At 36.4% G+C, this 23824-nt stretch overlaps 1 protein-coding gene across 7 annotated transcripts in view; it reads left to right on the top strand.

Annotated features, from left to right (window-relative positions):
- Positions 1-23824, top strand: part of VPS13B (vacuolar protein sorting 13 homolog B) — an 822593-nt gene that overhangs the window by 704856 nt on the left and 93913 nt on the right. For all 7 annotated transcript variants that reach the window (XM_086696045.1, XM_086696043.1, XM_086696044.1 and 4 more), the window contains one exon: positions 16009-16205. In XM_086696045.1, coding sequence (XP_086552171.1) covers positions 16009-16205 — 197 coding nt within the window. The remainder of the gene's footprint in view (positions 1-16008; positions 16206-23824) is intronic.

Genomic DNA, 23824 nt, shown 5'->3' with positions numbered 1-23824 from the left:
TTAGGAGTGATTGGCACTAAACTACTATAAGTCATTATTTCAGGCAAATCTGACATGACAGGTAATAGGAAAAGAATCATGATTAGTTCCAAAGACATTCATGTTTTCTTGTAAGAGTATATATCATAGATCTGCCCGACAACTTTCCTTTTGCATTCCACTCTGGGGCTGTATGCTGAGGTGGTCATTTGAGAATATGATTGTCTTAGGAAACTATACAGTCTACTCATGTTTGCTTTATCAGATTTGAACATATAATTTCAAATTCCAAGTGCTTATATGTGTTGTGAACAAAATTATATACCTAATAACAAAAAATTAATGCTTCCTGATTTTGAAGTTTATATTCAAATACATGTTATTGATTTTTCAAAATAGATACTCCACAATGGTTTGTGCCAATTACATTGTCATTTTTTGTCAGTTCAATTTATGTATATCTGATATATAACAGTTCCCATTTAATGTAATGATAGGAATTTTGTATTCATTTGCAATGTAATATTTCCAAGGTAGGAAATGCCTTAAGTAGAATCTTGAAAAGATAAAACACATCTTGTACATGTATGATTTGTTATTTTTATATGTTCATTTCTTGATCCTTCTTCCAGGAAGCCTTCCCTGATATTTTCCGTCTCTATGCAGGCAGGGAACATTGCCCCTCTTCAGCATACCCAGATTATCCTGGGCCTATTTATATTACTGATTCCCACCTTAACTTTGGGCTTCTTGAGGGCAGAGTTTTATGATACTTATCTTTGATTTCTAATGCTTGACATAGTACCAAGGGGGTATTGATTGTGACTGAGTGAAAGCCTAAAAAAAATAGAACAACGTTAGCTTGATGCATTGAGTCTGTCTCCTCAAAGTAACTGCCCAAGTAAGGCCTTGCCTGCAGGCAGTGTAGTCTGGGTTTTACATACTATTGTCCTGATCCGTTTGGTGGATCTGTGAAGCCTACTGAATGAGCAGGCTGAAGACCAGGAGACCCTTGCAATGATTCTGGTAGAAGTTTTGAACAAAGAGAGCAGCAGCTGGGATTATGTGCTTACTCTACCCAGGGTTCCTTTGAGGAGAGGCAGGAAGTTACAAAGGTACCCAAGCTGGAATTCTTTATGTGCAAGTATGCATATATAACTACAACACAAAATAGTATTACTAAATGTCATAAGAAGACATTAAGCTATGTATGTTTTGGGAGTACAGAAGAGAGATCACTTCTAATTTGGATGATTAGAGAAGGATGTTTTGTTGTTTTGTGGGAGGAGGTGAAGAGAATAGTTTTGAAAGATGGAGGAGATTTCAAGTAGCATTGATGGAGATAAATTGATGACAGCTAAAGGCATATGTAATGTAATAGTAGGAGGTTAGCCTGGGAAGATAGGGAGGGGCCAGAATTTGCACATAATTCCTTAGGAATGCTAATGGAATTTGCACACGGTATCATTTTTATCACACAGAGATTTATTCCCCTAGGACACTTACCCAGAATATCAGAGGTCAACCAAGGTTACTATTTTGAAAACTACACAGTACAGTCTGCCCCTTACTCAGGAGCTGATTAGGCAGGCTTGGTTTCTTTAATTTATTACCATTTTTTTTCTTTTTCCTTCCTGTTATGTGCCTGAAAATAAGTCTTCTCATCACATTTCCGTCAGAGTCAAAATCACGAGTCACTCTCACCTGCTTGTTAGCAGCTTGCCTTTATCACAGAAACAATAAATACTTGGCAAATAAATTAAGCATAATTGATAAGCTAATTAATCTCATTCTTATGTATACATTTATGTGTATGTGTGCCATATATGATACATATAAATATATATACTAAATAATTTATAAATATTGTCAAAAATTATGAAGAGTCTGAGTTTTATCCCATTTTCAGTCTAACAACTCAGCCTGCCACACTCCCACAGATACTGGTAGAAAACACAGAAGTGCTGGATCAGAGATGAAGGACAGCTTATTACCTGCAACAGAGTGCATATGTGCTGGTTTCCAACCCTCAATTTCCTTAGGGCAACTTGAGAAGAGCCAGGTGACACTTGCACACACACAATGAGTTACATTGCAGGAGGGGAACTCAGGACTTGGGGAACCTGAATCTTTTATAATGGGCAATAAGCATGCCTGTCCTTTTCTTTGTAGGGAGACATTATCTCTTTCTTCCATAGCTGTTTGCTATACATATGTCCTTGAAAAGATAGTCTGGAACAAAGACAATGCTTTTCCCTCTAAGATGTGTGGAAACATGATAGACTCATGAAGTTTTTCCCAACAGACATATACTCTAAAGGGCCTCTGTAAGGACAACAGTATTCATCTAATTGAGGGATCAGCAAACTATACAGCCTGCAGGCCAAATACAGCCCACCACCTTTTCTTGTAAATAAAATTTCATTAGAAGACAGGCATATACTCATTTAGGTATTATCTATGTGCTACAATAGGCAAAGTCAAGAAGTTGGAACAGAGAGCACATTATTTGTATATGTGTGGGTATATATGTGTATGTGTGTGTGTGTGTGTATGTTTATATGTATATAATACACACACACACTTCCTCATGTGTTTGATATCCAGCCTTTTCCAGAAAAAGTTTGTTGACCCCTGTTCTAGTTTAAACATTTAGGATAAGCTTTTATAAAATATGCTGAGCTTACTTTGTGTTTTAAGATACTTCAGATTTTTAAGTTATTCTGTAATCCCTGTTGACTTCTTCCCAATTAGTAAGGGTTATACTATCTGTACTATAGTTCTTTCTTATTTTAAAGTGTTATTAAGAGCAATTATCAATGATTACTGTATTTATACTTTTTAGTTTTAAGAAGTCATAAAGCAAATTCTTGCAGTATATTTAGTTTATGAGCATTGCCTTTCTGTCAGGTTGCATAGTTTTGAAATCCTGCAAAATCAGGTAACTAAAAGACAAGAGTCAATATACTGAAGTGAATAAGGTCTCTGGGTTCTGGAATACAGCAGTCCAGGCTCTATAAGTGACTATCACTGAGATCTTTGGCAAGTTGTGTAGCCCTTTGGAGTTCTTTGGTCCTCATCTGTAAAATGGATATATCCTTAACTAATTTACAGAATTACCACTAGGATTAAAATAAAATAATGTAAATCTTGACACATAGTAAATACTTTTGGAGTTTTCTTGTCCTCATCTGTAAAATGGATATATCCTTAACTAACTTACAGAATTACCACTAGGATTAAAATAAAATAATGTAAATCTTGACACATAGTTTATACTTTAAGATATAAACTCTCTTCCTAATATATAAACTTTAAAAAGCAAACTCTGTATTTATATGTTACTTTAGAGTTGAGAAAAGCTAGAATGATCTTATCTTACCCTCCCTAATTTTTTATAGATAAGAAAATTGAGGTTCAGATTGGTTAAGTGAATTCAACTCAAGGTGACAAAACTAGCTAGCAACTAAATTTAGATAAAAATTAAGCTCTCCCTGATTCCCAATTAGTATTCTTTACAGTATACCATGTACATTTCATTGTTCCATACAAATGAGTAAAATACTTGAACAGTTAGAGATGAGACTAGAACACAGTATTGAGTTTAGGACTTGTATTCTAATTAAAAGAAACCATAAAATAGTAAAGGAGCCCTTGCTTTAAGTTAGTTTTAACACAGAAGTTCTGAATATGTTTTTGTTATTTCTCTTTAAGGAAAAATATTATCTTGAAAGATGTCATATTACACACCTGCATTTGCTTGAAACTTGGTAGCTTGATAAATTGATAAGATAACTGGGTCATATGTTAAGTTTTTTGAAAAACCAACCCAAACATAGATCCTAATAAAAGAATGTTACATATTTCCTTTTAAAGGCTAAAAAGTATTTCTCAGGGCTCTTAAATTACCATATTTTGATACCAAGGGAAAATAAAATCTGGACTTAGACTCTTGTTTGTACTTAGAGGGTTTTCCGGACAGGAAGGCAGTCTTGATGCAATGCAGTAAGCCACAATACCAGTGGGGCATTACAGGTGAAAAATCTGCAGCTGTACCCCTTCACCACAATGTATTACAACTGTATGCTGGAATATTTCCTGTACAGAAATAGGGTTTGGTTAACTTTGTTTCCCAAGAGTAGATCACATTCAAATGTTATAAAATCATGATTTCCTGCATTTGAATACTTGTGGTTTCTCAACTGGTTCCAATATTTTAAGTTCTTTTTTTTTTTTTTTTTCTGTATGACTTCTATTAGTTGAAGATGTATAGAAGCTTTACTTTTCCTTCTTCAAAATCAACTAAGAAGCAGATATATATAAAAAGAAATATTATAAACTAAAAACATTCGAGATTGCAAACATATTCATATTATATGTCATCATTAAATGGTAGATTTATACTTTGAAGTAGAAATAAAACACTCAGCAAATATTGTCAGAATACATTTTTTAATTATTAACTATTGAAAAGTATCTCTACTCAGTTGCATTTGTTCTCTGTAATGTTTTGTTGTTATAAATAACTGTGAGAAATGTTCTTCACATTTAGAAGGACAGTGAAGTCCAATCATAATTATAAATAGAAACCTCTTCTGTATTGTATAAAGGCAATGCTGGGTTGTTGTCTTTTTTAGCTTATTGGATTTTAATGATTATATTGTTGTCCATATTTCCCAATTTCTACATATACGCTGTCTCTTCTAGTCACCCTTCAATCCACTATTTCATGCTCAAATCTTACTTTTTATATTCTAACTATTACCAACTCTCTTCTGGTCATCAATTAAAAACTCTGTAACCTATCTATCTCTAATCTTTCCAGTCCATTCCCTGTGGGGAATATATTTGGTGTTAATACCACTTTGATACTGTTATAAATGCAGTGTATACTTTTCATTGGTTAATGAGGTAAAACAACTGTATATTAACAAAATAAGAGTTTCACAACAATTACTCTTTCAAAAGTTATCAAGTAAAAACATTCCAGTGTGAAAAGCCTCCACTCCACCCCACCCCAGGGGTGTATGTCAGAAAGAATTTGAGGAAATTGATTACTTTTAAGGCTGCTTAAGTCAGTAGATAACAGATACAGTTTTCAGCTAACCAAAAAATTTAAAAGGGAAAATTGCAGAACGAGATGTTTACAGAGACTTTGAAAAGCTCTAACAGATTCCTGGGAAACCAAGACAACATACACATGCCTAGGGCTCTGTACTCTCACTGACCTCTGCACACATACAAGATTAACGGGAGAAAGCCCAATCTGTCACCTCTGGCTAACCTCAAGGTTCTGCACGAGCAGGAAAGGAAAGCTAAGGCAGAGTTGAAGGCATGTCTCAACAGGCATATAGAGCCCTTCAGCAAAGACTTGGGGGCTTATTGGTTCTAGATCTTTAAGAAAATCTCTCATCATTAACTGACCACTAAGCTCACCAAGTGGAGACTTCAGTGGCCGCAGAACAAAGAATATGTACTTTTTAGAATTGATTCATAAATGTTACCAAACACAAACAACAACTGCAGGAAATAACAATGACAAGAAACCTTGGGCAGGGGAGAGAATCTGATGTCCATAGTTGTCACTATTTATTAGTAATATAATAGTAATATAGTTAATATCCATTAACATAATAAAATTTTGTATCATTTAAAATGTCCAATTTTCAGGGGCGCCGGGGTGGCTCAGTTGGTTAAGCGTCCAACTTCAGCTCAGGTCACAGCCTCACGGTTCATGGGTTTGAGCCCTGCATTGGACTCTGTGTTGACAGCTCAGAGCCTGGAACCTGCTTTGGATTCTGTGTCTCCCTCTCTCTCTGCTCCTCCCCTACTCGTGCTTGCTGTCTCTCTCTCTGTCTCTGTCTCTCTCTCTCTCTCTGAAATAAAATTTTTTTTTCTAATTTTAAAAAATAAATAAAATCCAATTTTCAACAAAAAAGTATGTGATATGCAAAGAAACAAAGTATGGCCCATATATAGGAAAAAGGAATCAATAGAAGCTGTCCCTCAGAAGCCCAGATATTGATCTTGCTAGACAAAGACTTTAGCCACCTATTTTAATATGTTCTAAGATTCTAAAGCAAGCCATGTCTAAAGAACTAAAGGGAAATATGAGAATGACTTTACACCAAATATATCAATAGATAGAAATTATAAAGAAAAAAAATTAAATAGAAATCCCAGAGTGAAAAAGTATAGTAACTGAAATGAAAAGTTTACTAGAGAGGCTCAACAGCATATTTGAGTAGGGAAGAAAGAACTAGTAAACTTAAAGATAGGTTGATTAAGATTATTGAGTCTGAAGAGCAGAAAGAAAAAAATAATTAAGACAAATGAACAGAGCCTCAGAGACTTGTGGAATACCATCAAGTATGTCAAGATATGCATGATGATAGTCCTAAAAGGAGAGGAAAGAGAAAAAATATTTGAAGAAATAATTAATGGCTGAACACTTGCCAGATTTGATTTAAAAAAAACAAAAAAACAGAAAACATTAGTGTACACATCCAAGAGTTCAGTGAACTCTAGGTAGAATAAACTCGAAGATTTCCATGTCAAACCCAATCAAACTGTCAAAAGACAACCTGTTGACTCATCATATATATAAAGGATACTCAATCAGATTAACAGCTGATTTCTCATCAGCAACTATGCAGGCCAGAAACAGAGAAATAACATATTCAATGTGTTGAAAGAAAAAGCCTACTGAAGAGAAAACATTTGCCAAATTAAGTAACTAAAAATGACAAAATGGATTCCATATTCAGATTTCTTCCTGAGTATCCACTTTAAAGGAATGGGAACTGGAAATTGTAAATGACACATTATGAGGTCGGTTTTTCTTCTTTAATATAAAGATAATTAGTTGAAGAACATAAGATTTATAATCAATAGGTCTGTCTTATTAAATGTATGTTCTTGAACACGATACTGAACTTCCCTGAGCCACGGTTAACCTATCTGTAAAATGGGATTAATATTTTCCTCACTAAGGTAATCTATAAGAAAAATCTTGGGGTGCCTTGGTGACTCATTCGGTTAAGCATCTGACTCTTGATTTCTGCTCATGTTGGCAAGATTGAGCCCTGTGTCAGGCCCACTGTCTGCCCCTCTTATGCTCGCTCTCTCTCTCTCTCTCTCAAAATAAATAAACATTTTTTTTAAAAAAGAAAAATCTTTGTAAATTGCAAAGGTCTATTCACAAGGTAGTTTCTTCTGCCACAGCTGCCATCAGTGTTATTACTACAGAAACATAGGTGATGGTGGAAAAGCACCTGTTCTTCCCCTACTATAATCACCTGTTCGCTTGGTGTTCTGGAAGTCTGGAAATGTGGTGGGAGGAGTAATAAAGATGGTATCCTCTGCTGTGACCAGGCTTTGATAACTTAGTCCTGAGTGGAAGTTTCAGCTTTGTACTCCCTAACCCGACACAGCTACTCTGCCTCTCTTTCGTCTAATACAAAGTAAAGGACGATTGAAGCAGACAGACTACATCACTGGTTAGATCTTTCTCTCTACCATAAATACAAGGAAGACGCTTTCTCTGTATCCTTTTCCTAGGTTGCTCAGTGTGACTGAGTGGGCAGAGGGGCATTGGCCCAGCTTCAGCAAGCAGCCCCTGCACAAAGAAATCAAAGCTATTTATCTGTGAGGACAGATGGGCATTTGCAACCTCGCTAATAGTCTTGGCAGTGCTATTAAGTAATAAAAACAAATTAAGTGCCAAAATATTCTTTGTACCAGAAATATTTTTAAATAGCCAACACACGTGCAAATCTTCCCAAATTAGCCATCAAATGGAAACAAATTGTGGAATAACATTTTCAATGCAAAAATACATGTGCTCTTACCAACTGGCAGATATACAACCTAAAATGTATTCATATGCAAAGACCACATATGCTTAGAGTACAGTTTATTATGTATGGCTGGCTAATTTTTTAGGTTCTGTCAAATAATGGATAGGAAAACAAAATGTTATAAAATATATATATATATATATATATATATATATATATATATATATATATATATATATATATATAATCTTGACAGTCATTTGAAATGTACCATGTGTTACATGTGGAATGTTTTCCAGTGAAACCAATTTACTTGTTCCCACTTCCCATGACTCAGTATTAGATATTCAAGCTTTCTAAACTATTTTTTGGCAACCAAGCTTCCTTGGAATAGTCCTCTTCTCTTCAAGTTATTCAGTGCAGGCATTAATAATAAATCCTCAGTTATAGATATGTAACTAAAGATCATTCACATCATCTCTTTCAAACCGAAAAGCACATAATAAAGTTATTTTAAATAGATCATACAAAACAGAGCCCAGGGTTACTCCTTGAGAATAATTAATTGCTACCATATGAAGCACAATCTGAGTGCGTTCAGTTTTTAATTTAATTGTGTTACTACTAACCTAGAGATTAGCTGGGCAATGTCAGTTCCTAACTGAAAGGCAAAGGAAGATGAGAGAGCTAATGTAGAGCTTGTTGAAAGTAGGTGTGATTGCAAAATAAAATGGAAGGGCTCAGTATATACAACAAGACCTTTGTAGAATGGAAGACTGTTTAAGAAGGTAAAAGTGTTACCTTTTCAGCACCTGTCTTCATTTTAAAAACCTTGTTAAGCATATACCACGTATCAGACTTTGTGCCATTAATGCACCAGAGCAATAGCTAGAATTCTTTAAGAATCCTTCTCAGAAAACACATAGAATACAAGCCAGACCTCAGGAAGGAGCAGTAGGCTAACATTTAGAACCACAACCATTGTCCCTGACCCTCCTAAATCAGGACTCACTTCCAACACATGCCTCTCTTCCCCCCTTCCTAGTCACTACCCAGAGTAGGAGATTTATCTCCTCTTGTACAGATACAGATTCACATCCCTTTTTCCTCCTCTTACCAGCCTCCTCTCTTCTACATCCGAAACCCTTCCACTGAGCCCTCTGGAACACTTGCTCTGTGATTAGTGAACTCCCCTAAACCTCAGCCTTTCTTTGGGTATTTCCCCTCCCCTTTACCTTGGATGAAATCTTACTGTCCCCTGGGACTCTGTATACCACTGTAACCCTCCGAAGTGGAGACTGTTCATCCCCTCACATCTCTTGTCACCTCAGAGTCAGAAGATGAGATGTTCTTGCTCACCAATGCCACTTGCCTTTACTCCTCTACCCTCCTGTAAAATCTCCCTGCTCCTTTGAGACTCACTCCAATTATTGGTCATCCCCACCCCTCTTTGTTGTTGTCATCTACTACCTTTTTGCTCACCCTAATTCTCAGAGTGTTTGGCCCATGGCTTCTTTTTTTTTTTTTTTTTTTTTTTTCTTCAAATTTTTATTTAAATTCTAGTTAGTTCACATATAACACAGTATTAGTTTCGTGAGTAGAATTTAGTGATTCATCACTTACATAAAACACCCAGTGCTCATCACAAGGTCCCTCCTTAAACCCATTACCCATTTGGCCCATTCCTGCCCCTGCCCTTCCCTGCCATCAACATCCATGCAAGTGACCCAGCCAACACCTCAACTTGATCTCCTCACTCTAGTGATCTTCTCCACAACATCTAACTACTCACTGTCACATACAAGCCCCAGACCTTGTCATCATCCCAAACTGTTCTGCCTCCTAAAGCATTCATTCTGGCATCTCATCTCACCTACAATCTGCCTCTCCAGCCTGTTCACTCAAGTCCTACTTAGTCATTCATTAAACTGTATATAAACCTACCAAATATAAACCTATCCCTGCTTTCTCCCTGTCCATCAATCCACTCTGTTTCCTCATCTCCTTTTAACCAGTTTATTTATTTTATTTTATTTTTTCAAATGTTTATTTATTTTGAGAGAAAGAGTGGGGGAGGGGCAGAGAGACAGAAGGAGAGAGAGAATCCCAAGCACGCTCTGTGCTGACAGCGCAGCTGACAATGGGGGAATCGAACTCGTGAACCATGAGGTCATCATCTGAGCTGAAACCAGGAGTCAGACACTCAACCAGCTGAGCCACCCAGGAGGCCCTTGACCAGTTTATATGCTTAACTCATCATGTAAAACACCCTTTTGCGAATAAATATCCTGAACTTTGTTGCTCTCTGTCTTTCCGTTACACACTCCTAACAAAAGGCTAAGGCTGGACAAACCAATAGCTGTGTATCAACACATTAACTCCCTCTTCCACTCTTCAGAATAGCCAGCTCCTTATTTCAGATTTCCACTTGAATAATTCATTGGTACCTCTAACTCTGCTTGTCTAAAAATGAACTCATAACCTCCCTTCCCCTACCACACATATACTACAACCTACTCACCAGTGGGACAGATCAGCCACCCATCTCAGTAAATGACATCAGCATCCATGCAGCTCACAGGCCAGAAACCTGGGAGTCATTCTTGACACCTCCCTCTCCTCATATCTAATCAGTCAACAGATTTTTATGTCCCCAGAATCTCCCACCCATCACTCTGCTGCCAGCAACCATACTAAGGGTAGACCGCTGCACTAGCCTCCTGCCTGGCCCTTTCACATCCAGGCTTGTCCCCCTTTTAATCCATTCTGTACACAGTATCCAGAAGCTTTTAAAATATAAATTTGACTGCATTACTTCTTTGCTTAAAACTCCTCAAAGGTATCCCATTGATATGAAGGTGAAGTCAAAAATCCTTAACATGTCCTAAAAACAATGTGTTTTTCTTACCTACGTTTCACAAATGAGGGAACTCAGGCCCAGAGTCGTTAAATATATTGCCCAAGTTGTAGAGCAGTGACTGAGGTGTCAGGGCCAGGATTTTATCCTATGGGAGTGTCATACCAAAAAGATGTTTTATGATGGAGAATTAAGAAAATATAAAGATTATATCTATATGGTTTATAAATTTGTGGCTTAATATATATTCGAATGGACAATTGACCAAAATTACCTTTAAAATACTAATTGTGGGGTGCCTGGGTGGCTCAGTTGGTTAAGTTTACTATTTTGGCTCAGGTCATAATCTCACGGTTCATGAGTTCAAGCACCATATCAGGCTCTGCACTGACAATGCTTGGAGCCTGCTTGGGGTATTCTCTCTCTCTCTCTCTCTCTCTCTGACTCTGTCTCTCTCAAAATAAATAAATAAACTGTAAAACATAAATAAAAATAAAATATTAATTGTAATCATTATTAGCTTTGCTTTGGAAGTTTTGAAGACAAATACTTTCTTATAATGAGGTAAAAGATTAAATGTGCTTTTGCAAATGTAATTCCAGACATACAGTTTACAATTATTTCAACAGAATTTTATTTGGAGTGAATTTACTAATACCCCTTTATGTACCAAGGAAAATAGGGTTGTACAGAGGAAAAGTGTGACAGCCACATAGCTGACATATTTGGGGGGTTATTTCTCTAGTAGTTTTCTATTGTTTTCTGAATTTTCAGAGTTGTCTGTAATGTTCAAATTTAAGTATGTAACCACAGAGCCAGCCTCACACAAAGTTGTAAACTAAATAAAGTTTTTCTTTGGCTTTCCTCCAAATCTCTCTTTTTGAACTCTTCACAGCTCCTCCTCCCCTAAGTGCCCGTGTTGGTACAGTCCACTTTCATTGCCCTTAAACTGTCTCATGGCTTCCCGCAATGGTTCCCAGCTTGGGTTGCCTTGTATTATGGACCTATTCCAACCCTTGCCTTGCACATCAAAACTTACTAGATTTTTTTTCCTTAAAGCCCCACTCTGCTTTCCAGTTTGACAGCCAATTTTCATAAGCTATTATATATTAATTTTAATGGAGAACTTCTGGAGACAATGCCAGAAACAAGTCTTTTCACTCTATTTTCTGTGTAACCTCTCTACCAAAAAGATAAGTTTGGACTTTACATTCTGTTATTTGCATTATAAAAAACAGTGAGTATATTAAATATGCTTTTCTAAACTCATTTGCCCTCTTCCACTGAGATTCATACATCTTACTCCTGCTTTATACATTTTATCCACCTCTGGTTGTGATTGCCCTAAACCAAAGGACTGACTCATTGGCAGTCAGTGGCAGTCCAGAGAGGAGATAAGCAATGAGATATTCCTTTATCTCTCAAGTCACAGCCAACATGGCGGGCCACATTTTAATAGATATATAGCAGATGACTGCATTGAACTATGAGTACAGTATTCCTTTATATCCAGGTTCAAGGTTTATTATTTTCTTCTCACGAGCCCAACCCATTGTTAAGAAATCTAGCAAGTAGGACCCTTAATCACAACCTAGCTGATTCTGGAAACAATACTCAAGCTTTAGAAGTGTTCTTTGAGCATGAGAAGGATAAATGCTTCATAGCCAACATTTTTTGAGCTTTTACTATGTGGTATTATATGAGATGCTTTGTCTCCTTTAAATCTCACAGTTCATGAGATAGTTCTGTTATTATCTCTTTTTTAGAAATAAGGAAACTAATGTTGGAGAAATCAATTTGCCCAAGAACTCATAGGTAATAGAGCTAGGAAGTGAATCCCATTAGGTCTGACTCCAAAGTCCATGCTTTCATCTTCTATACTTCTTTGTGGAGAATTTTTAATGTGCCAGAGGTGGGCTGAATCACCTAGTGTATGTATATACATTCATTCATTCATGAATTATTCATTCATTCATTCAGCAGCTTTTTTTTCTTTTTGAACATTCACTGTGTACACTTTGCCAAGTGCTGTGAACATCTAGAGCTTAGCCAAATGGAAATTATTCCCTCAAGGAATGTGCCTACCAGGGAAGATGTCATGTATAGAAATAACTATAATGTGAGGTATACAGTGATAAGAGCTATGAAACAGATTCCCTTTTTAAAAATACTATTGGAGTCCAGAAAAAAGAGAGCATTTTTCCATCTGGGGAGGTGGAAAGGCTCAAAGAAAAGTGGTATTTCATTTGGACCCTGATAGATGGGAAGGATTTAAACATGAGACAATGAGAAACGAGGGAGTGTATGGGTATTTCAGGCTGAGAGAGAATATTGAAACAAAAGACCCAGAGAGGGGAAAGTTAGAAAAAAGTATGTCATGGAAAGCAAGAAGGGAGACAATTTCAAGAAATGGTGGGGAAAACTGGATTAGGTGAATGTGTTACTTCAGCATTAACCAGAACATACACCTCTATTGCGTTACACTGTTAGCCTCTTTTGCATATCCATTTTGTTCCCCTTTTTCCCATTTAGCATCTCTCCATACACAAATGTTCAAGCCTCTCTTTAAAGAAAAGAAGCTTTGTTATGGGTGGAGGTAAATAACTCCCATTGAAAAATTAAGAATCACTTATTTAGAAATGAAAGGTTAAAGAGATATCTCTTCATTTGAGAAGCTTTTGTTAAGATCCTCTTATGTCCCAAAAAGGGTGTTTAGATGCTAGGAATAGTTTTTTAAATAATGTGTCATTTTTACCTCAAGGATCTCAGAGTCAGCTAAAGGAGACAAATGTGTAAATAGAGAATTGCAAAGTGTAATTAGTTTTATGACAGAGGAGTGTATTAGACATAGAAGTGGCACAAAAGAGACAGCAATCAGCTGCCTTAGAAGAGGAAATGCTTCGAAAAGGGGAGACACATCTGAGCCCAGTCCTTTTTTTGTTTTTTAAGACAAATGGGATTAACCTACATGTTCCATTTTAAAGCTTTTTTAAAATTTAGTAATATATCTTGAATGTCTTTTGTGTCAGTAGATATAAATATTCCTTATTCATTGTAATTGTTGTATAGTAATCCATTCTGTAGCTCTGCACAGTATATTTAACTAATCCCCTATTGATGGATATTTGAGTTGTTTCCAATTTCTTACTAATACACCCAAGTGCTGAAATAAATACACACTTGTATTGGAATCCCTGTAAACAAATTCTTAGACATATACTTCCAAGGATTTAATAGATCTTGCTAAATTACCTGTCAAAAACAGTGGGTGAAAATGCTTATTTCCACATCTGTACAGAAATTGGAACTGTCGGTTTTTTAAAACTGCCAGAGTAATAAACTAAAAATATTACATTATTAATTTGAATTTGAATGTAAGTATTAGGGAAGTTGACCATCTCTCTTTTTTTTAAGTTTATTTATTTATTTTGAAAGAGACAGAGACAACAAGAGTGGGGAAGGGGCAGAAAGAGAAAGAGACACAGAATCCGAAGCAGGCTCCAGGCTCTAAGCTGTCAGCACAGAGCCCGACGTGGGGCTTGAACTCACAAACTGCGAGACCATAACCTGAGCCAAAGTCGGATGCTTAACCGTTTGAGCCACCAGCTATCTCTTTTTATTTTTTTATTTTTTTATTTTTTTATTTTTTTATTTTTTGGTTGAGCACAAGAAGGGGAGAGGCAGAAGGAGGGAGGGAGGGAGAGAGAAAGAGAAAGAAAGAAAGAAAGAACCCAAGGCAGGAAACATGCCCAGTGCAGAGCCCAATGTGGGGCTCGATCCCACAACCATGAGATCATGATATGAGTCTAAATTAGGAATTGGATGCTTAACCGACTGAGCCACCCAGGTGCCCCTGAAGTTGGCTATCTTTTCATATTTAGTAGCCAATTGTTTTTCTTTTTCTGTGTACTAATTACTGTCAGAGTCTAGGATTTTACTGTATGCAGGCTAATAAATTAGCCTATTAGTGTTTCATGGCTGCTGGCAGAAGACCTGAGACTCATGGATTAGAAACAAACATTATTGCTCGGGATACAGCAAGCAATTTGAGCATCACATTTGTATTTTGCCCCAGGTCCCACAAGGGCAATGCACAGGGCCCTCAGGGAGATGGTTTGCATGCAGTAGGTATGTGGGAGAGCCGAGGGACAGGGACGTGGAGCTTGTCGAATCCACCACTTTTAGAGCAAGTCTGCTCTTTGTCCTAAAAAGAGACTTTACCTCATCCCTCAGAGTCACTCTCTGTGAACACAACCTGAGAACTAGCCCCAGTTAACAGCTTTCAGAGCCTTGTATCCTCTACATACCCAGCAGCAACATACAAGGAAGGTCAGGGCCCATGGCTAATTGCCTTTTCCAACATCTTCCCTTTCTTATTTTTCTATATAGTTATTTATCATTTTTTCATTGATTTGTAAGCATTCTCTGCTCTCACAACAATTATTCCTAGATCTGTCATTGAATATCACCTATCTTATCCTAATTTGCTTTTTTTTTAATTTGATTTTATCCACTGTTGTTTCGTGGAGGGATTTTCTTCCATAGGTTTCATGCCATACCTATAAAAAGGAAGCTGTTCTATTATGATAAAGATGTTAACTGATTTTTTTTCTCCTATGCTTTCAGTTTGGCCTTTAACATTTTGATCCTTTTGGAATCTACTTTCATGTAGGAATGATGCAGGGACCCAGTTTGGTTTTACAAAAATAGCTAGACAGTTCTTGCAATCTAATTTCTTGTCTTTCCCCTCCTTGTTTGAAATGGTATCTTCCTTACATACTAAAATTTATCTGTACTTATCTTATACTGTTTTTTGTTCTGTTTCTTCTAATCTGTTTGTAGGTTACTATCAAACCTTATCTTTTAATTACTATAGCTTTATAATATACTTAAGATCTGGTAGAATTTGTTCCTCATCATTTCTCTTTTATTTAAAATCTTTCGTGGCTGTTTTCACATATTATTCTTGAATGGGTCTTTTAAAATAAAGTATGTGTGACGCCTGGGTGGCTCATTCGGTTAAGCATCCGACTTTTGATTTCAGGTCAGGTCATGATCTCACGGTATGTGAGATCAAGCCCTCTGTTGGGCTCTGTGCTGAGCATGGAATCTACTTGGGATTCTCTCCCCCCTCTCTGTTCTCCTCCACTCATGTGCTCACTTGCTCAAAATAAATATACTTTAAAAAAAAGTAGATATACAAGGTGAATATAACTATGAAAAGAAACTCTAAACTACTGTCTTTTTACAACCTTACCCTTTATAAAAGTCTCATTGTTCTAACTTTTATGGTTTACTTTGCATTTCAATAAATACAGAGCTGTATCATAGTTTCTATTTGCAACTTCTAAAATCTTCTCTCTTTTAATATAGATTCCTTGTAGTTTGGAATACTGGGATGAACTCCAGAAGGTTTTTGTTGCATTTCAAGAATTCAGTCTGTCTGAAAGCAAAGTTTGTGAACTGCAGTTGCCGGATATCAATCTTATGAATGACCAGAAGAAATTGGTATCCTCGGATCTTTGGAGAATTGTCTTGAACAGCAGTCAAAATGGTGCTGATGACCAAAGGTAACTCAGTGAAAGATGAAATAGTGCCACTCTGCTAGGAAACAATCATCAAGTCAACTTCTCTAATGACCCCTCGCTGGGCAGTATCTTGGCTGTCAAGCCACTGTGTGAACTACAGATGAGAACTAGGAATTAAGATAGAAACTGATATCTCAGAGTCTGTGTACTAACAATCCTAAGTTGTATTCAAAATATGGCCTTGTGAGCCCTCACTAAGAACCTGTTCCTTAAATATAAAAACAAAACAAAAGGTGCAGAAAACAAACTACCAAAAAAAAAAAAAAAAAAAGTCTAGTCATCCTGAACCAAAAAATATAAAGGAAAGAGCCACTAATCCTTCAGCAGACTCTTAATGACACAGTAAACCATGTGTGTAATGATAACCCTGGGGCATTAGGAGAAAGATTAGATAAATTGAATTGTCTCCCTCAGTAACCTAAGCTTCAGCACTTCTTCCAGTTTACATATCCCTGTTAATTAAACCTTTCTGTTCATGCTCCCATAAAAGATGAGAAAAAGATACTAAATCACAATCAGTGGAACAATTTTCTTGGGTCATGGGATAGTATGTGCACTGTGGGCCTTGGCCCATCTTGCTGTCCATCACTTTCAGTGTCCTACCTTCCAGTTCTCCTGATGAGTTGGCTTTAACATTATCTTACTCCTTTTATATAATCCCTCCTTCCCCCCCCCCCAACAACATTCTGACACTAACACAGAGAAAAAATACCCATCATTCATTACACCCTGCAAAGCAACTGTTTTCTCTTTTTTGTTACCTTTATTTTTGCCCATTAATGTATGCCTTTACAAGGTGATAATTCTAGCACATCATATTGTATTCTGATTCCTATTTTATATAAATAGTCCTGAATGCTTTCCCTTTTTTTTATTAAATAATGATACATGTTCATTGAAGAGCATTTTGGAAATAAAGAAAATTCCACCACACGTAATTGTAATCGTATCACACTGATAACCTCTGTTAACATTTTAATAGTTAACATGTTAATTTTAATAGTTAAAATATTAACATTATAATAGTAGCCTTGCTTCGATTACTTTGTGTGCTTAGTAATAATGTTTTATACTTTATATTATCTATTTCTAGGTCATTTGGGCTTTTTAAGAATAGTTACTTTTCTATTACCTAGTAATTACAACTAGTAAAAAGATGTTAAAGGAGTGGGATCTTAATTTTACCTATATGCATAATGTAGCAATGAAAATAACACCCATCCTGTGAAGAGTTAGCAAATGGATAAGAAGATTGCCTATTCTAAGCTATAGGTTACCTAATCAGAAACCAGGAAATCTCAGAAAATAAAGCTATAAGTAATGAAATTATGTTTTTTTTAATCTGAGTTTCATTAGTAGTATCAAAGTAGAAATCATTTCTTGATTCTAATCATGAAAGAATGCATTTTCAGCATTGAAAGAAGCACTTCAGACAAGGTTAATTCCCCTGAATCTGAAACATTCATAAAAATTACTTTTGTGGTAGGCTTAACACTACAGAAATGTGGAACCTTTAGGGAATGGAAATTTATGCAGACAATCAAATTCAGGCAATTTTTCACCAAGCTTTTGACAGTGTAATCACAGATCTTTTGTCCTCACCTGGGATTTTTCAAGTTACCTAATATTTCACAACTGATCTTGCTTTGTTTGACATTAACCATTTTTCAGATAGAATTTGATATTAATGAAATTAAATTTAAAGAGTTGGTTTAAAAGTCCACATAATCAGACCCTACTAAGACACTTTTCAAAAGGAACAGTAAATATATTTTATCCAATTTCTACAAAAAAAACATTAGTGCTATAATAATATGTTAACATTTCATGTAGAAAGAAAACTATTACAGTTAGCTCCAGCATATTCTGTCATGAGAAATTTAGAACTGGACAAAAACCTGATGCTTTTATGATTAGAGATTATCTTAATATTCTCAGTGGTTTGAGAAGGATATTCATCAGATTATTGTACATTCCAGGAAGAAAGTTTATAAAAATAAGTCCCATGAAGCTTAATGTTTAAAAAGAAAGAAAAAAAAAGAAAAGCAAAGAGAATCTTGTCTACAATTGGCATAAAGTTACAACAGTGTAGGGCAGCTCAGTGGTAATGAGCTTCCCTGTATGTATGCAAACGGAAGCACTATTTAATAGAGAAGTCCAAGTTAGAAGACCTGGATTAAGTCCTGGATTCGTCACCAACTAGGTATTTGGCCTTGAGAAACTGATTTCTGATTTGAGGCCTTAAGAAATGAATAGGAGCTAACCAGTCCAAAGGGTGCCAGGTACCCTTCATTACAAAGGACTGGAGACAAAAGAGCCAGTCTCTTAAGCCTTTGTCTGTTTATCCCATACAGGTAGATTCTCTTTAATTCATTGCCTGTGGATTTGTAATAATTATATCCCACCACCTTTTTAACCAGTGGTTTGCTTGATCATATGAAAATGAATGATTGGTAATGATTATGCTTTTCCAAAGGTAGCATTTGAAGTAGAGTAACATCAAAACTGTGGGCAGGATTAAGCGATGGTACAGCATCCTGGGGCTAGGAATCCTGGGGAACCTTCCCATTCTAAGGCCTGAAGGATAAAGGGAAATACCTGCCTCAGCCCACTCTCCTCTCTCCTTCTAATCTCCTATGGGCACCTCCTGCCGGCTGAACCAAAGAACAAGCCAGAGGACAAAGCAGCTTGTTGATAGAGTCCAGTGGCAGAGAAGAGGATGAGGAATGGTGTAGAAAGTGGATCTAGAGAACAAACAAAGTAGCCAGTAACTACACACTGTATTTGGAATTTACAGTTTCTTACCCAAGTGACTGTCCCTCGAAGGAAAAAAAGGGAAGCAGAATGGTGGGCCCAGTTCTCAGGCTTTGGACCACTCTGCTATGTTCCCTGGGTTTGGAATCAATTAGATGTCTTCTGATGGACCAGAACAGCTGTCTAATTTGTTTCCCCCTCTTACCTTCACTCCAATAACTAATTCCAGAAGTATGTGACTATGTCAAGTCACACAAATTACAGGTAATTATCATGTAGCACAGTAATCACTGTGCAGATCTTGATATATATGTCCAGTTAACTTTATTACCAGTTGTTTGATGATAATGCTAAACTCTCTTCACCTGTGCCAAGTCTTTGGTGGTTTGTTGTACATATTGCATGGTCATTTTCTGACAACATTAGAACATGTGAAAGCATATTGCTTATCAGGACTTTTTATCCCCACCCCCAAAATGCTGGTTAATGGAAGAAGGCAGCTTAGGAAAAAAAGTGGCTTAAGAGTGTGTGGCTCTCTCTCCATGCAATGAAAAATTGAAACTCGGGTGAGATTTTTGGAGTACTTTCATCTTTGGTTGTGCCGAAACAAAATATTTTCTCCTACTCCCACTTTTCTCATAAAAGAGGCCACAGTCTCCTCATATTTGGTAATCTTTGAGACAATGATCAGCAGCTGTTTGTTTGTTTGTTTGTTTGTTTGTTTTTTGAAGAGGAGAGGCTCTTCATTTTCCAAAGCTTTGATTGTTGCATAGACAGTGAAGAAATTAGAGAAAGAGCATCGTGATGATCAGCTCTCTGGATTGTTTCTTTCCTCTCCACCAGTTGAATTTTCTCTGGCAGAAGATGCCCATGGCCTCCAGATTCTGTTCCTTTCCATTTGGCTACTTGGATATGCACTTTTAGATATACCTAAATTTGTTGAGTACCATTTTAAAACATCTTTTGACTTTCATAAACCATTTAGGTGTAAACCAAACGTTCTTTGTAAGGCAGAACGTATGTTTAGCCTTCTCTCCTGGGGCGGGGCGAGGGGGGGGAGGGATGCTTGTATTTTTCCCCAGGTGTCTTTTTGAAGCCTTTTACTATTTCCTTTGAGTTGGTGATTGAACTTTATATAACAACAGGGAGTTGGTCTTTTGCTAGGTAATCCTTTTCCCCTTAACACATTCCCCATAGTATTCAGTGTTCACCTAAAGTTCCGAGGCTGATGATGTTAACATGACACAGAAATATCTATGTCATGGTGCTTATTCTCTGAACTGTGGAAGATTCTCTTTCTCTTTTTAATGTCAGATACAAAGGAGTCCTTTACCTGAGGGCCTGTTTAAGCCTGTTTTGTAAGCCATGGATTACAACCCATTTAGTGGCTCATGAAATCAATTTAACAGGTTGCAGCCTAAATTTTTTTAATAAAACAAAAAATATTGGTGTGAAAAGGACAAATATTGAATAATTTCACATATGCGAGATACCAAGAGTAGCAAATTTATAGAGACAGAGTAGAATGGTATTGCACAATAATGCAAATGTACTTAATTCCACTAAACTGTATACTTGGTTAAAATAGTCAATATGTTACATATAATAGTATATTTATAATGTATTCATAATATATATTGTTCTATAATATATAATAGTATATTTATGTTATATATATTTTTTATTTTTAATAAACCTACCTGTCCCCCTCTGCCCATTTTATCTGTATACTAGAGTATAATAAAAGTGTATTTTTTACCTTGGGTTATAATTAAAACATTTTAAAAATGATGATTCTAAGGGGTAGAGAGAACTTGATGCAGAGACACACACACCTTCCCTTGTCTTCTCTTAACCATGTAGCTCTCTCCCAGGATAGACAGAGCAGTATTTTGCAGGAGGCAGGAGAGAGTTTAGGTGAACTAGTGTTGGGAGACCATGCCACATTGAGATGAATGTCAATGTGATATTGTAAGACCCTTTTTGGGAGCTAAAAGTAATCATCAATAGTTAACGTTAAACTGAGTAACCAGTATGGTACCCTGTTTGCCAACTAGAAATAGAATTTTTTTTTTCTGTTAAGGAGTGTTAGATATTACACTGAACATTTCGTATACAGGATCTCCTTTGATACTCAGTCATTCAATTACTGTACCCATTTTACAAATGAAAAAAACTGAGATTTAGCCAGGTGGTGATATAACTTGTCCAAGGTTGTAGTATCAATGATAGAAGTGCAGGCATGTTCACAAGTTCTCTCACCCAGTTGTTCTCTGCTTAATCTCTCTGCTGTATTTTGCTATATTATGAAACTCTTCTTACTACAGAGGGATCCAGAGAAAAGCTCAAGCCTTCGTCAGTTGAGTCAGATCATTGTTGAGTACCTGCACTGCTCTAGGGGTTTACCCCAGAATGGCATCCAGGGGTGAATCTTTAAGGACTATGCCTTGGTCCGAGCAATGCGTATGGATCAATCAGGACACAGACTTACTAAAATATTCCTTGTTTAAAAAGTGATACCCCTCTATAAGTTACCCTTCCAGTTGATAAGTAACCTTTTGGCTAAAATGAAGATGTGGGTATGTAAAACTCTTGCCATACTTTCCACTTTTTAGAATATTTCCACTATTCTAAAAAGTTGGGTTTCCATTAGGATCTTAGAGACATTTCAACTAACTACTGAATCTTGAGTTCTGTGTATTCCTGTTTGAGAGGTGTTACTCCTAGGAATCACCATTTTTACTTTCCTATTTCTGCTGATTACACATCTCATAAATTATGTTTTTCCTTTTGATAATTGGATCAAAGTTCATTGTACCTAATTAAGGCGATTATACAAATACAGCTGCTCCTAATGTCCCCTAAGAGGGTCATTACTCTCATATATGACTGTTGAGATCGATTTTTTAATTTTTTTAACGTTTATTTATTTTTTGAGAGACCGAGAGTGAGCGGGGGAGCGGCAGAGAGCGAGGGAGTCACAGAATTCAAAGCAGGCTCCAGGCTCTGAGCTGTCAGCACAGAGTCCAACGCGAGCCTTGAACTCATGAATCGTGAGATCATGACCTGAGCTGAAGTCAGACACTTAACCAACTGAGTCACCCAGGCACCCCAAATGTTGAGATCTTTTTAATCCTTGTGTAAGAAGTAGACATACATAGGCTACTTTTATAGTAATGACAATGATCAAATTGAGTGTGGAAAAACTATAATTTTACTGATTCAAAATACATGTAAAGTATATTCAGATTGCGTATACCATGTTAATTTTGTTTAAGAAATTTTAATTTTGATATGACTCCAATTTTTTAGTAAGTCTGAATTTTTAAATGTAGATTAGCTCAGCAACCATTTTAGTCAGGATTTTAAGATTAAAGGAATATTACTAACTACTTGAGTATGTTAGGAGTTGCTATATAAGCCTAAAAAATTATCTCTTTAAAAATTTATGTGTATATCAATTTAGAAGAAAGTAAAAAATTAATCAATTTGTTAATAATTGTAGCACATACTCATGTTTTAGCAGCCTTTTTCAACATGTTATATATAGTATCTGCCACTCTCAAGATAGGAAAATAAATCTTGGAAAATCTCAAGAGTATCAAAAATTGTAGTTGGCAAGAAGAGCGTTTCAGATAAACACCTCAAATTGTGTACTCACTATTTTAAAACTGATCTCATAGAACTCTTGCCTGGATTTTTAATAATATTTTGACTAACATTATACCTTATTTCTAACAACTTCTGAAAGTAGTTCAAATGTGTAAAACACATGTACAGCTAATACACTTTGCTCCTTCTGATTAAATACAAGTTTTAATTTTACCTAGCGAATGAAATCTGTTATTTGTAACACCACAAATAAATTCCTAGAAGGCAGTTTGGATTAGTATGCCCATTTATAGAAGTTTCAGAATATACTTAGATGCATTTCTTGGACATAGCATTTAATCAATAACAAACTGCCTCAGAGTTTGTGTTTTCCTTGTAGACACTGGAGATTTACTTACATTGCAGTAAATACCACTACGTAACTATAAACCTTTTAAAGTTAAATACCCAGTAAATGTGTTGGAATGCTCCTAGCTTTCATTTTCACAACCTCTTCCAACACTTAGCTGAAGATTCACACCCTGAGAATCTCACATGATGCACCTCACGCCATTCTGAGTTCCTCTCATGTTTCTACTCTGGCAGCACTCTGACTTTCCTGTTCCTGGGTGGTTGTTCTATTTGATAATGTTTCTAAATGTCTACATATTTTATATCACCAGTTAGACGGTGAGTTCTTTGAAAACCAAGGATTTATTTCCTTAGTTTTCCTCTCCTAGTTCTCCCTAGGATACTGTAAATCACAGTGTTTCTCCTTTAGGTTCCTCATGGACTTGGAAGCCAGGCTATGATAGCTGTAGAACAAATGTCTGGTTTGGAAAGAAGAGGGTGGACAAGGATGAGAGAGAATGGGGCGGCATCCATTCAGTGATCCACATTTACCAGAATGTCCCTTGCCCCATCCCAATCCTCAGTTCTCATGCCTCTGCTAGCCCTGAGGCAAGGCAGCTAGGCGGCATGTTTCACACATACACCAGAAGCCAGCATGTACAAACTCTTCCCTCCTACAGATGCATTCACTATTCCTTTTAATCTGATTTTACTTGTTTAAAATGGTGTTAGGAGGATGGGAAAGTGAAGAGAGGACCCATGCAGTATAATTGTCCACGGGCCCTTGTTCTTCTGGACATGGTCATAATTTTATAGCTCCTAGTAATTAGTGGGTGTTCAATAAAGCATATTGACTAACCCATAGCAATATGGATATGGACAATCTGAAGAAGTAAAACAAAGTG

Source organism: Puma concolor, chromosome F2 (genome assembly GCF_028749965.1).
Source record: "Puma concolor isolate L17-30 chromosome F2, mPumCon1.1.hap2, whole genome shotgun sequence".
In the NCBI taxonomy this organism is placed as follows: domain Eukaryota; kingdom Metazoa; phylum Chordata; class Mammalia; order Carnivora; family Felidae; genus Puma; species Puma concolor.
The sequence above is the reverse complement of the archived record's forward strand: the minus strand, read 5'-3'. Positions and strand labels throughout refer to the sequence as shown.